General features: G+C 39.8%; 2 protein-coding genes and 1 long non-coding RNA gene across 5 annotated transcripts in view; 1 reads left to right on the top strand and 2 right to left on the bottom strand.

Annotated features, from left to right (window-relative positions):
* Window positions 1-32: 32 nt before the first annotated feature.
* Window positions 33-10,046, top strand: LOC103395023 (uncharacterized). 2 transcript variants are annotated; one of them, XR_003052958.1, is made up of 6 exons: window positions 33-189; window positions 2,179-2,299; window positions 3,550-5,251; window positions 7,048-7,181; window positions 7,501-7,734; window positions 9,910-10,046. It is a non-coding gene; the product is annotated as an uncharacterized LOC103395023 (long non-coding RNA). The 2 variants fall into 2 exon arrangements; XR_523220.3 differs by having other exon boundaries at window positions 41-189; window positions 4,598-5,251.
* LOC103395062 (septin-5-like) lies at window positions 86-4,713 on the bottom strand. Its single transcript, XM_025065806.1, has 13 exons — window positions 4,620-4,713; window positions 4,303-4,325; window positions 3,239-3,628; window positions 3,066-3,162; window positions 2,453-2,539; window positions 2,160-2,283; window positions 1,946-2,080; window positions 1,733-1,850; window positions 1,305-1,406; window positions 1,128-1,224; window positions 877-1,039; window positions 675-777; window positions 86-157 (listed from the first exon to the last, which is right to left on the bottom strand). Exons 1-13 carry the CDS (start codon window positions 4,666-4,668, stop codon window positions 86-88), a joined length of 1,560 nt encoding a protein of 519 aa, XP_024921574.1. The 5' UTR covers window positions 4,669-4,713.
* The window catches only part of LOC103395024 (LIM domain kinase 1), an 8,302-nt gene continuing 1,293 nt past the window's right edge, over window positions 5,813-12,821 (bottom strand). Inside the window, exons 2-15 of one of the 2 annotated variants that reach the window (XM_025065805.1) lie at window positions 11,169-11,307; window positions 10,404-10,513; window positions 10,136-10,246; window positions 9,936-10,041; window positions 9,578-9,849; window positions 9,305-9,494; window positions 9,135-9,221; window positions 8,135-8,266; window positions 7,997-8,056; window positions 7,839-7,904; window positions 7,532-7,718; window positions 7,305-7,360; window positions 7,061-7,218; window positions 5,813-6,823 (exon numbers count right to left, since the gene is read on the bottom strand). In XM_025065805.1, coding sequence (XP_024921573.1) covers window positions 6,526-6,823; window positions 7,061-7,218; window positions 7,305-7,360; window positions 7,532-7,718; window positions 7,839-7,904; window positions 7,997-8,056; window positions 8,135-8,266; window positions 9,135-9,221; window positions 9,305-9,494; window positions 9,578-9,849; window positions 9,936-10,041; window positions 10,136-10,246; window positions 10,404-10,513; window positions 11,169-11,307 — 1,972 coding nt within the window. In that variant the 3' untranslated portion in view covers window positions 5,813-6,525. Of the gene's footprint in view, window positions 6,824-7,060; window positions 7,219-7,304; window positions 7,361-7,531; window positions 7,719-7,838; window positions 7,905-7,996; window positions 8,057-8,134; window positions 8,267-9,134; window positions 9,222-9,304; window positions 9,495-9,577; window positions 9,850-9,935; window positions 10,042-10,135; window positions 10,310-10,403; window positions 10,514-11,168; window positions 11,308-12,821 lie in introns of both variants that reach the window. The other variant, XM_008332557.3, reaches the window with a different exon arrangement.

Raw genomic sequence — 12,821 nt, 5'->3', positions numbered from 1 at the left:
GAGGCTTAACTTGTGTTTGCTTCATGTCTTTGTCATTCAACCTGCAGCTGCTTGTGTTCGTCCTCGGGAGAAAACTGTGGTAGAATCAGCAGTCGCTGCTCTGGTTCTGCTGCATCTGCTCTTTAATTCTGTCCAGCACCTCCTGCATCCTCCTGAGCTACAGAGGAGGAAGACGTTCAGAGAGCAGCGGTGAGCTTTGTACTGCAAGTAGACAAATGTTTGTCCTTCAAGTAGGGCTGTTGAAATAACTTTGGAAGTCTGTGAATAAAATGATTACCAATCCAGTTAGCCTATGATTTATCTGATCTATTTGATTATTTTAATCTATTCACAGCCCTACCTTTAAGGAATGCTTTCATTAGAATGATATGATTATTGATATGAATAATGTAACTTATATACTGTATCTTGGTTCTAAAATATAGCAAAATTGTCCTTATAATTAAACATTTCAATTATAAGGACAGTTTCCAGAGAAGTTGCTCTAGATTTTTGTTTGTCCAGATTTAACATTTTAATATTTACAGGATCTAATAAATAAGATGTTCGTTGATTTTTTTTTTTTTTTTTTTTTTTTTTTTTTTTTTTTTTTGTAATTTAAATGATGATGAGTATTTTAGGCAAACTTGTCAGACTCTAATAACTAAGTTACTATATGGAGAAAAAAAATGTACCTCTGCATTTTTCTCAAAGATGAGGTTTTCCTTTTCACAGTCCACGACGGCCAGGGGCAGAGGGATGTCTGCCTCACTCCTCTCTAGCTGTTTCTGACATAAACTGAAACCCACATTCACATCTACGTCTCAACATACATGTAACAATTTCATCTCCTTCAAGGAGTGGATTCTTAGTTCTGAGAGGCTATGCGATGCCCACCTGCGTTTCTTCTCCTGCACCACCATCTGTGTCATGTTCTGGATGCACTGTGCTCTGTAGTTCTCGTAATGGATCTCTCGCGTCACGTCCTTCAGGTCCTGCATGTGCGTTCTCACCAACATGTTCCTCAGCATCAGGAAGTCAGAGTGAGCCGGGTTCTCCACTGACCAGGTGACATCGGCATGTCAGTATGAATCGTTCTGGTTGGTGGTCAGCTAACAGACTGAATGTGAATGTACTGTACGTCATACCTTCAACCACACCCCAGGGATAAAGTCGACCCCTGACTTTGCGACCTTTGCTCTCCACTTGAACATTACTTCCGATTAGCGCAAATGGAATGCTTTCCTGAAAAGAAAAAAAGAAATAAATGTGCTGTCACATCTGGAGTGGACGGCTCACCAAATGTAGGAAAGTGAGGAGAGAACCTTCAGAATCTGGTCCTGCCTCTTGAACTCTTCCTCTTCATCAGAATCACACTCAGGGAACTGGTAGATGTTGATCCCAAACCGCTTTATCTCCTCTCTCATCTTGAACGTAGGACACACAGAGAAGATGAACAAACCCCTTCAATCAGAGTCCTTTAAGCCTTAACCCTTCTGGGTATTTAATATGTTCATCTTGAAAAAATGAGGTGACAGCATAATTCCAACCCATGGCTCGGGGGCCACTCCTGGCCTGGAGCGCTCCACTAGATGTCAATAATGATTTAATTTTGCTCTTGGGAAATTAAAAAAATCTTTTCTATGTTTTGTTTGTTCCTTCAATAATAGTACTCATTTGCACTGTTGTATTATACAGTATTTGTTTTACAGATTAACTTAAACTGAAGAGGATGAGCTCCAGAACCTCGTACCTTCATTTTCTTCCTGCAGACTTCTGCTTGTGTCAGACAGTCAGCTTTGGCCAGTACAGGAATGATGTTGACTTTTTCATGCAGGGCCTTCATACACTCCACATCCAGAGGTCTCAGACTGAAGTGGCAGAAACACATGTGTTTACATAGAAAAGATAATGAATCAAAACAAAAAGGTACAGCCGTTACTGCAGCTCAGAGAGGTCAGTGTACCCGTGACCAAATGGAGAGATGAAGTAGAGGCAGCAGTGAACCCTGTTGTCCTGGATGTTTCTTCTGTTCAGACCACTCTCGTCTCTGAAGTAATTCTCAAACTGTTGGTCGATGTAGTCCTCTAGCGGCCTCCAGCTGTGGGAGGAGAGGAAAGCCTTTAAACCACATAGAAAAATGAGGAGAGTTTTAATGACGGTGTTTATGTTCTGCTCACCTTTCTGTGTTGTTGACAGCGTCCCCGAGGCCTGGCGTGTCAACGATGGTGAGCCTCAGTTTGATTCCCTTCTCTTCAATGCTGACGCTGTGTCTGATGATGTCGACTGTTTGACCGATCCTTTCTGCAGAAGGAGCACGGTAAAGAAATAATGTACTTTATACACATACACCTTATACATACATATATGCATCACTTTTGGCCCCAGAAAAATCAGGGGATTCATTTTTTGTCCACACCTAATGTATCTGTTTTACTGCAGTACTTCATCATTCATGTCTAGCTGATCTTACCTTCCGCATTTGGAACCTTCCTGTCTTTGTAGAAGTCGGTGAGAAACAAGCTATTAATCAGAGTAGATTTTCCGAGGCCAGACTCTCCTACAGAGTAAAAATATACACTTTGATCAATATATCATCAATATATGATGTATATTCAATTAAAAGTACAGATTAGGGATGTCCGATAATATTGTCCGACTGATATTATTGTAAGATTTGTTATCGTTTCGTATTCGTTTTTCCTCCAATAATGAAAACCTGATAACACACTACCTGGGTTTGGCCAAATAGTGTCCTAAAAATAGTTTTGGGGATAAATGGCTGTATATTAAAGTAAAAGTCACTAGATGGCAGCATTGTAGCTCATTTCATTCATCTATTTTAATAATCAGGGGATTGTATGCAGAATGTTGGTGCCAGAAACTCATACAGTGGTTAGTACAGAAAAATAAATAAATATTAGCAGGCCTATATCTGTAACGGTTGATATTGGAATCAGAAATTAAGTGTTTGGACAATATCTCTATATCGGATATTGGCCAAAGGTTAATATTGGACATCCCTATTATTGATTCCTTCTTTCAAATCTGTCAGTTTCCTTAAGAAATATTAGTAAGGCACTCACCTGCCACCATAAGTGTAAATGTGAAACCTTTCTTCACAGTTTTTCTATGAACCTGGTTCGGCAATGTGGCAAAACCCACATACTCTTTGTCATTATCCTGAAAAAAAAAATTAAAATTTCTCTTCAACAATTCCTTTAAAACCCTTCTGTGGTTTGGTTTAAAACACTGATACCTCTGGAGAGTCGTAGGGGTCAAAGCGTCCCCATGGACTCTGTGGACGTGAAACAGGGCTGACAGGAGACTCCAGAGAACTTTGAGAGACGAGCTGCCTCCTCAAAGACACCGGCTGAAACCCGGAGTCTAACCGCACGCAGTTGGGTCTGTGTGGTCTGTTTGGAGGTTCAGTGGAGTTACAGGGTACGGGGCACAGCAGGGGGGGAGACCCAGGAAGACTAGGGAGTCCCTCATTGGGTTCTGCCACAATTTGAGTTGGTTCACAGGTCACTGGTTCTTGTTGACTTTCTTCCTGGTTCTGCTCATCAGACTGAAAGGCAGGAGGAAGATCTCTCATGGCAAAAGGGAACTGAGTGTCTTCTTGGTCTTCGATGGACAGACTTGACCCCTGGAAGAGGACACTGCTCAGAAGAACAATTCACAAGAACAACACTGAAGAGATTGAAAAGTAGTTGAATTATGATGGCATTTCAAGGCTGATACTGAAGGAGAAAACATAGATAAGATGAGGAAATTAGACAGTTAGGTCAGTGGTTCGTGTGTGTACTGTCAGAAGTCTGACAGTTTTACTCAGTTGGTCTAAAAACTATAATAAATTTAATGCAATTATTTGTCTTTGGTCATCTGACAGTGACATGCAGAACAATTAAATAGCCATCCGCTAGGTGGCAGCAAATGGTAATTAAAACCATAAGAGACTGAGGGCTGTTGAAGATCTTAATGAATGTTTTTCTTGACCTCACATGTATGCTGTATGTGTTTTGGTCAGAGGGAATCAAACCTTCACACTTTCATCTACTGTAAAGATTCACGGTGTCCTCATACTACACTGTGAGTCTACATGCACAATAGTACAGCCTGTAGTCATGTAGCTGCAGGAGGCACTGACACTGTTTGGAATCCCTGTCCCTGTCAGGTCACATTACCCATAAGGCTTTGCAGTAGGTTTTATCCAGCTTATTAAGTTAAGGAGGGGTAGGACGGTGGAGATTAAAGTCTTAAACACACACAAAGACACACACAAACAATACTTGATATTTATATTTTATAAACGTGCCGTACCTCCTTATCTGAAAAAGTTGCAGCTTTGCCAAGGATGGTGTAAAAAAAAAAATATGGAAGAAACAATTGTTAATAAATAGATCCGTGCAGACTTTTATAAGCTGAAAAAAATAGAGCTTGAACCTTTAAACAACCCCTTCCTTAAAAGCTAACCTAATAAATATAAAAGACAAAAGGTGTACCATTTCTTAGAAGATATATGATCCTAAAATGACTGAGTAAAGATTAGAAATGATTTATAACTCTTAAAGCATCACTGAAGCAAGCGTTCAATGTTGTGTCTTCATGAAAGCAGGTGCTCAGGGTTCACGACGTACCAGTTTTGTTGCTGTTGCGGAACCGGACCGGGGTGGACATGTGCTCCATGGCTTCTTAGAATCTCCACGAACCAAAACAGCAGTCAATGAGAAACACTGTCACTCTGTCAGTACTTTACTGGGATAGAGCTTCATAGATGGACGTAAAAACTACAATGAGCCATATGGCGTGGTGTGTCAGTCCATGCTGATCCCTTCATACAGCACACAGACAGCAGCTACACATGGATTTATACAGGAGCCTGAGCCTGCAGGAAACCAGACCAGGATTGTATGGCTGTAGGAAATAAAATATCACATGTGACATGGTTATTATTTAAATCATTTGGTCTACTTTTTGGTCTTTATTTTGTTGTCAAAACTGTAAAACGTAAAAAACATTATATAAAATTATATTTAATTCTGTTAACTAAAGGATTATACTTATATAGTTATTTTTCTTTAAAATTACACCCAGCAAAGACATGGCTTCTCTCTGTTCATTTTCCTCCGAGCAAGTATCGGATATCAACTGTTACTGACACCTACTGGTGAGACTGCAAGTTACAATCACGTGTTACCGCGTTTACACGTCTATTTCTCAATTAAGTTAATTGAATTAACCGCTGAGTAACTGGAGGAGAACACACACGGTATGTTTTTACTGAATTTCAAATGTTAGTTTTTAAAACATATGCACATTTTCATCGATATCACGGTTTTCATGTCTAAACAATTTCAACTGTGCTGCAGAAAAGATAATTAAATGTTTGGTCGAAGCGTGAACTACTTTGTGTTTATAAGAATTTTAAGAGCGTTTGTAAAATTCAATCGAGTAAAAACTAGAAGTGGAAAAAGTTGCTGCGGTAAATACTTTGTTTGTAATGATCTTAGTTTGTACCCAATGTTTGTCACTTTTTGTCTATTTTTTCTATCTTGATAAAACTGGTTTTAACTGAATTCAACTGACTGAAAAAAACACAATATTGGATTACTCTATATTTTATTCAATAATATTAATTATATACGTATATAATGTGTTTTATTGTAGTAATAGTAATAATAGTAATAATAATAATGCAATCTGGTGTTTGGTGTCTTTTTCTAATAAATTTTTAAAACTTCCTCTCTGATAGGCTTTTATTCACAAACAAAATGCATCCTTCTAACTCTGGCAGAGCATGAACTACTTACATATACGAAAGATAATGGACTTGTTATATCAAAAATATTTATTTCTGATCATTGATAAAATCTCATCTACAATGTTTGTTAAATGCACACATTATCACTTCCTGTAGTCATTTAACTGTACATTAAGTGGTGGAGTATTTTTTTATGCAAAATGCTGGATTAAATGTAACAATATATATTTTTAATTAATTCAACTTTTTTTTATTTAATTGAAAGCCAAAAAGTAAGAATTTAGCAAGAAGCCTAAAGTGCTGTTGACGTCACAGTTTCTGGAGGGAGAAGATACCAGAGCCAGTTTAAACCTGTCACACATACAGTACACTGGTGATATAGTATTCTAGGTATTTGCATTGTGTTCTTTTTTGTGTTTCTCCTATACCATGTCCCAAAATGTATGTTCTTGCCCTTGGTTGTTGAGAAAGAAAACACAAAAAAGGTGTGTTCCTTTCACGTTCTGCGCCTCAGAACCTGGTTCTGGTCTGAGGGTCTTCTCCTTTTCTTAGAAGTGCTTAGAGGACTGAACTGTTCTCCGTGGACCCACAAAACTCTGCACATCTGTTTGTTGAGAGACAAGGAGCTGTTGACCTGCAGTGTTTGGTGCTGAACGTGTGTTTTATTATGGTTCTTTTCCAAGTCTTCACTCAGGGCTTCCCTGCACCGCCTCTTGTCTTATGTCTGGTTCTCACAGCCTGTGTTGATGTTTAAGAGTTTTTCTTCAACCATCACTTTGTGTTCACATCAAGTGTTGCTGTCCGTTCAGCTGGTTGTCAGGTGTGACCGATTCGTCTGGGCTCGTGGGTGTGCGAACCGGCTCTGTGTTTTTATTTACACTGTGTGTACTCTGTCCTCGTGGTTGTGAACAGTCAGTGAGTTGGTTAGATTCTAGTGCGTTGTCCCGGCCGTGGAAGTGACTGTGTTGACTTTCCCAGAAGGTTTGGCGAAGCTGCTCCAGCTCAGAGAGCAGAGGCAGACCAATGTCCAGGTGCATCAGCAGATTACCCAGCCACTCCTCCAGCTTAGAGAAGGAAGGGCTGAAAGAGACAAAGATTTAATTTAATAAAATATACTCTATTATGATCTCATGGCCTCCTCCGGCAGAGTAGACACTGCAGTGTTGAACAAGTAACATACATGCTGTGGTCAACGCAACAGAAAATAAAATAACAATTTGATTTAACGTTTTTGTGGTAAATAGGTTACATCTGCTTCATCTCCACCCATAATGGCTTTTTTTTTTTTTTTTCCTGGTCTGCAGTGTGCAGGCGTACCGTTTGTCAGCGTCCATGTCACAGCAGAGCGCAGCCAGTGGCAGGAAGGTGGAGGGACATTGTGGTCTGTGGTACTGCTGCATAAAACTAACCACATCTAACCCAAAGTCATTCGTGCGAGGTAAATAGTCCGGATCAGCATTCACTCTGCCAATTATCTTAGGTGAGAGAAAAAAAGAAATACTTATAACAGCATTCATTTCTTTAATCTGCTGCAGAGGTTGAAGATTACTTTGTGTTTTACCTCACATGTCATGATCCCAAAGGAAAAGACGTCAACACTTTCGTCATAAGTGTTTCCTGAGAAAAACAGATAGATTTTAAAATGGAAATCATTCAGTATTTTATTTTTAATATGGAAATAAACATGCACAAGAGACAGTTTCCTTCCTGCCTGTTGATGAGGTATGAGAACTGAACAGAGAAACTCCTGTCCCTAGGTTATGTTTTCCTGAGCCCTCGTGCACTCACCACGGATCATCTCTGGGGCCATCCAGTATGGGTTCCCTACCACAGTGTAGCGCTTCCTCCTGTTCGGCCTGTGCAGCTCCGACAGCGGCCTCTTCACAGGCTGCTCCAGTGACGATGTCTTGCTCTGAGTCTTCTCCTCCATCACCAGCCTGGCCAGTCCAAAATCTGCCACCACCACTGACTGGTTCTATAAAAACAAACAGGTAAAAAATGAGTTCTGCCTTTTTATTTCCTGACCTAAATGATGTTGTTGTGTCATTGTCTTTTGTGTATATGCGTTGTTGAATCACAGATGGCCATTGTTTACCTCTCTGACCAGGCAGTTGTATGAGTTCAGATCTCGGTGGATAACATTCATGGAGTGCAGATAGGCCTGACAGAGATGTTCATGATGATTATTCCATAGAGTTGTAATTAACAACTTCATATATAGAGTACATCATGGAGTTATGTAACCTATCTCACCATTCCAGCCGCAATGTCTTTGGCATAGCTCACTCGTATACGCCAGGGAAAGTCCTTGTCCTACAGCAACATGATACAGTGATCAGTAAATAGAGTGACACTGTACTAGAGGTGATCAGGGAACCTCTCCTCACTTACTGTTTTTGTGATGGTCTCTCTGAGAGTTCCACCTTGGATGTACTCGGAGATAAAGTGGATCCGTTTGTCCTGATAAAACAGTCCAATGAACTTCAGAACATTGGGATGGTCCAGGCATCGCATGACCTTCACCTGTAAGAACCCAGAGGACACTTGTCTTATAACATGCAGTCACTGAATCAGAATAGATTTAGTAAAGCAATCAGCTCTATGTATTGGTTGAAAACTTTGTTGAATACTTAAAAAAAAAATTATAACATCTTTTTCACACTAACGAGGCTTTAGTAATGAAGTATAGTTCTTCAAGCTTATATATAATTCAAAATAATTCAAATAAATGCTGAAATAACATCAAACTAATGATTTCCAGGGCTGCAGCCCATTGATTACAACATACAGTAATAAGACTGTGCATTTAAGTGAGTTCTGATTTTAAGTTTAGTTCCAAAAGATAACAAAAACAATGTTGTATGTTTTAAAAAAAATACTCTTAACTTTTTTGTACATTATGATCTGCATGTATACAGTACTCTGATATTGCCTTGTTGTTTGAAACTGTTGGATTAAGAGTGGTTTCTGCACCATTCAGAAATACGACAGGTCTCTCTTGCCCCCTAAACACAGACTCACCACCACAGAAAAAAAGTAGCAAAACCACATCAACATCCTGGGCAGCACAGCCATCAATAGAAATTGTGTTTTATAGTTCAACAGCAGTCCTGTCAGCAGAAAACTGTGCAGCTCTATAAGTGCAATAAATGCAATGTGTTTAAATGCAGAGGCAATTATTAATTGAGTTAAATTTAAAATAAACGCGATTATGATTTTTCTTAAGAACCTCATGGCCAGACTGAGTATTTCTGGCTCCTGATGTGGTTTATGATCATCAGAGAAGTGTGAGTGCTCATGTCACTGTTTGTTCTAACTGTTACAATTTTAAGGGCTTGTCTCCAGCTATTTTTCTACTTCAAATGTGTCCTGTTCTTCTCCGACCACTTACCTCTTTTAAAAATGTCTTTTGCGTTTCCTCATCAAATTGTATCAGCTCCTTCATCACCATCACCTCACCAGTCTGCTGATGTGTTACCTTGAAGGAAACAAGTCAGTTTACAGTCACTGTCAGAGGGACATTTAGTGGTTTACCCATCGAACATCATTCCACCATGGTACCTTAACAGCTTGTCCGAAGCAGCCCTTCCCAAGGACTTCTCCATGAATGAGGTCAGAAGGTCTGAAGATGCGGTGTGCCCTATCTCCGGGGTACACTCGTAGAGATTCCGAACGAACCATGTCTCTCCTTTGAGATAACAGTGACAACCCTCCGGGAGAAAGAGGACACTTATCTATACTGCAGCTACGTCTAGGAAAGGAAAGAAAGACGTAAACAAGAAGGGAAACGCTAGACAAAAACGAATTAGGTCAATCCAGTAACAGTTTATTTACAGGATCTGCCTGGAGCGCATTTCTGTAGTTCCTGAGTTTGGTTGTGCCGACAGGTTTGTTCTGGTTTGATCTTCCTCCTCCTCCACTGGACCTGGCTCTTCCTCAAGACTTGGGAGTTTGTGACTTACAGCGAGTTTGTTGTGCAGACAGGGTTCAGAGCAGCTGATAGGGTCCTGGGGGTGGTCTGGGTGCTGTTGGTCATCTGGAGGCTGTGGGTTGTGTTCAATGGTCAGCTGCAGGGGTCGGCTGGTGTCCTGGATGACACGGTTTATCTAGAGGAACATGTATCCTGAGTGACCGTGTGTGTTCTGTGTTTACCAATTCATGTTTAGGCCTTGGATGCGATGCTAAGACTTACCTCGTCTGGAGGAATGTTATAAACTGGAACACCATTGACCTCCAGTACTCGATCGCCAGTGTGGATGGAGGACAGCAGGTCTGGACTGAGGACGGCCATGTCCAACCTTAGTGAGTGGAAAAAGAGCATGTTTAGACTCAGTATGTTGGAGGTGGTGGCACTGGTTCCGCTGGATTTCTGTTCTATAAATAAAGACTCACTCCGTCACTGTTACAAGTGGACTGTTGTCTTGGCTGGCATCAGTCTCTACAGTCAGGCCTCGGTGGACTCCTGCATGCGGCGGTAGAGACACCAGTGCGACCATGTGGTGACTTTTGGTGAGAGGAGAAGCTGAGCTCACACCTGACACTACACCCTGACAGAAACAGTGGCCACTGCAGCAGAAGTCAAAATATGACAAGTCTGTGTGACTGTGTGTGTTAACTATTTTTACACAGCTCTGTCATTCTTCTTTTTTTATACACTCACCAGTAGAGTTTTTTGTGTTCAACAAGTGTAAAGCTGTCTCCATATCCTATGAACATGTCACAGCTCATGCAGGTGAAACATTCAGGATGGTACTTCTGCTCTCCAGCTACCTGTTTACAGTGGGAGTGATTCTGGTTAAAACAGTAGTATTCCATTCAGTTATTTAGTAAGTAGTATACACAGTGTAGGACTTTAAGAGCTCTTCTGTGCAATTCCTCCACGAATATTTTTGGTTTCAGGATGTTTTCTGAGGAAATCCTCTGGTTTAAAAGTTGAAAGAGAGAAAAAAAAATCATTTATTGCCACACCAGGAGGGAAACAAGAGGCAGGAAGGCTTTGAATACTTGAATGCTTGTTTCAAGGCTCGGTATTTTGTGTGATACTTAATTTTATACAAGGCAAAATGTTCAACCAATCAACTAATTTCCCACAGACTGACTTCAAAATTAAATAGCGTGACATGAAAACAGGAAAGATTATTTGCCAAGAAGACCCTTCCTTTGGTTTGTTCCTTCACAGTAGCAGCAGAGTTGTGACTAAATACTCTGGAATACAAATGAGTCAAAACACCCAGTAAATAAGACGTTCCTTTTTTTTGTCTGGTCTGACTTTAAATAAAGTTTAGGTTATGATTTAAAGTATCCATATTTTTAAGTATCCATATAAAAGTAGTAGTGGTAGTAGACAAGGTTGTAGTATTTAATGGCCAAGGCTGTGGTAATAAATTTCCATTTGAGTATTTTTAAAAAGTCACTATGATGTCACCATAATGAGTCCAGTTGTTATGGTTTCATTGCAGCCGTGGCAGTGCTCTCCGTATCGGGCCCAGTAGTGCTTCTTACAGAAGAGCTGTCCTTCTTTTTCATAGTACCAGTGAGACAGGATACAGCCACATTCCCCACACCTGCAGTACAGAGGACAAGGATGTTGACGTCCATGATGAAAAGACACATTTCAGGGGCAAGTTTAAAGTAACATGAGCCTCATCGGTGAGGGAACACGTGAGACCTGAGGAGAGTTGACCCGTTGGATCAGGTCTCTCAGAATCCAGAAGAACACCTCCAGGTCAGCAGAGCCATAAATAACTTTCCTCATTTCTGCCTATTTTTAAACGCAGCCTGTGTTTACTATGTCAGTATATCATTTAAGCGCTACTCTTTGACTGGAGAGCCAGTCTGAGTGACATTGTTATTGCTTTAGAGCAGGGGTTTCAAACTTGCACTCAAATGAGCTGCCACCCTCACTTCAATGGAGGGTCACGGTAATGTTCAATTTAGAAAAATCCAGTTATTTTAGATTAATATGTAAGTTATACTACAGTGCCAACAGCTAGTGCAAATATTAACAAACTAAAACAGTTTAATAATTTAATAACAATTACTTTGAAATTAAGTTATTATTGACATCTAGTCATTGGACAGAAGTGGCCCGTGGGCCAGAAGTTTGACCCCACTGCTCCAGAGGCAGTATGTGCGGTCAGTATCCTCACATATAGTTCTGGATTAAGTGGCATTTGCTTTTTAAAAGTTAGTTTCTCAGTTAATTTCTGTCACTCTGCTGCTCACCAAAATATATAGTATGTATTATTTAAAAAGAGGTTATGTGGCAGATCATGTGATGCATTTTGAAACATGGTGCAAATTTTTGTTTTAATGAAATACTGTGTTTATGGAGAGCCGCTGCTCAGTCACGTCTGCACAAAAACACCAAAGCTTGTTACAAAGATTACCCAAAGTCCACTGTACGGTCGTTCAGTGACGACAACTACGGATATGAAATAATACAAGTGTACAATATAAAAGAATACTTCTTATCTCTCTTACACTGCTGGCAGAGGTCACTTCCTGAACACGGCACAGTTTTCCCCCTCACACCCTCAAATAAAAACGTCATGCTTCTCTGACAATTGTTAATGAAAGGTTGTCATAGTATAAAGCCTGGTTCCTCAAACTTCAAATACAGAAACCTATTTTTCAAAATGGCAGATCTTCACTCCCCTTGTTGCATAAGTGATGATTATGTTGAGATAAAAATATTCTGACAAAGTTAATAAAATACTTCTTAAAGATAAATAAATGCTATACTCATAGATAGATTATACTCAAGTAGGAAAGAAACTAAAAAGTCAGTTTAATGGTATATTAAAATAATTCACCAGGACTGTATATTGTTGAGCTTCAGATGAAATATATAGAACAACATGGTCATTGATTTCTACTGTAGCATACTATCCCTCATTATTCATTTATTATATATTATTTATAATATATAATAAATAGAACTGTGTAGAGCAAATCATCAAATATATTGACAATTACGCATGACAATCACATGGCATTTATTTTGTGTTCTAACCCAGATGACTGAGAAAGAGAAAGAGGAAGGACAGACTCAAAATTGACTTTATCAAACAATAAT

Source organism: Cynoglossus semilaevis, chromosome 19 (genome assembly GCF_000523025.1).
Source record: "Cynoglossus semilaevis isolate Cse_v1.0 chromosome 19, Cse_v1.0, whole genome shotgun sequence".
NCBI lineage: Eukaryota > Metazoa > Chordata > Actinopteri > Pleuronectiformes > Cynoglossidae > Cynoglossus > Cynoglossus semilaevis.
This window is presented reverse-complemented; position numbering and strand designations above follow the sequence as displayed.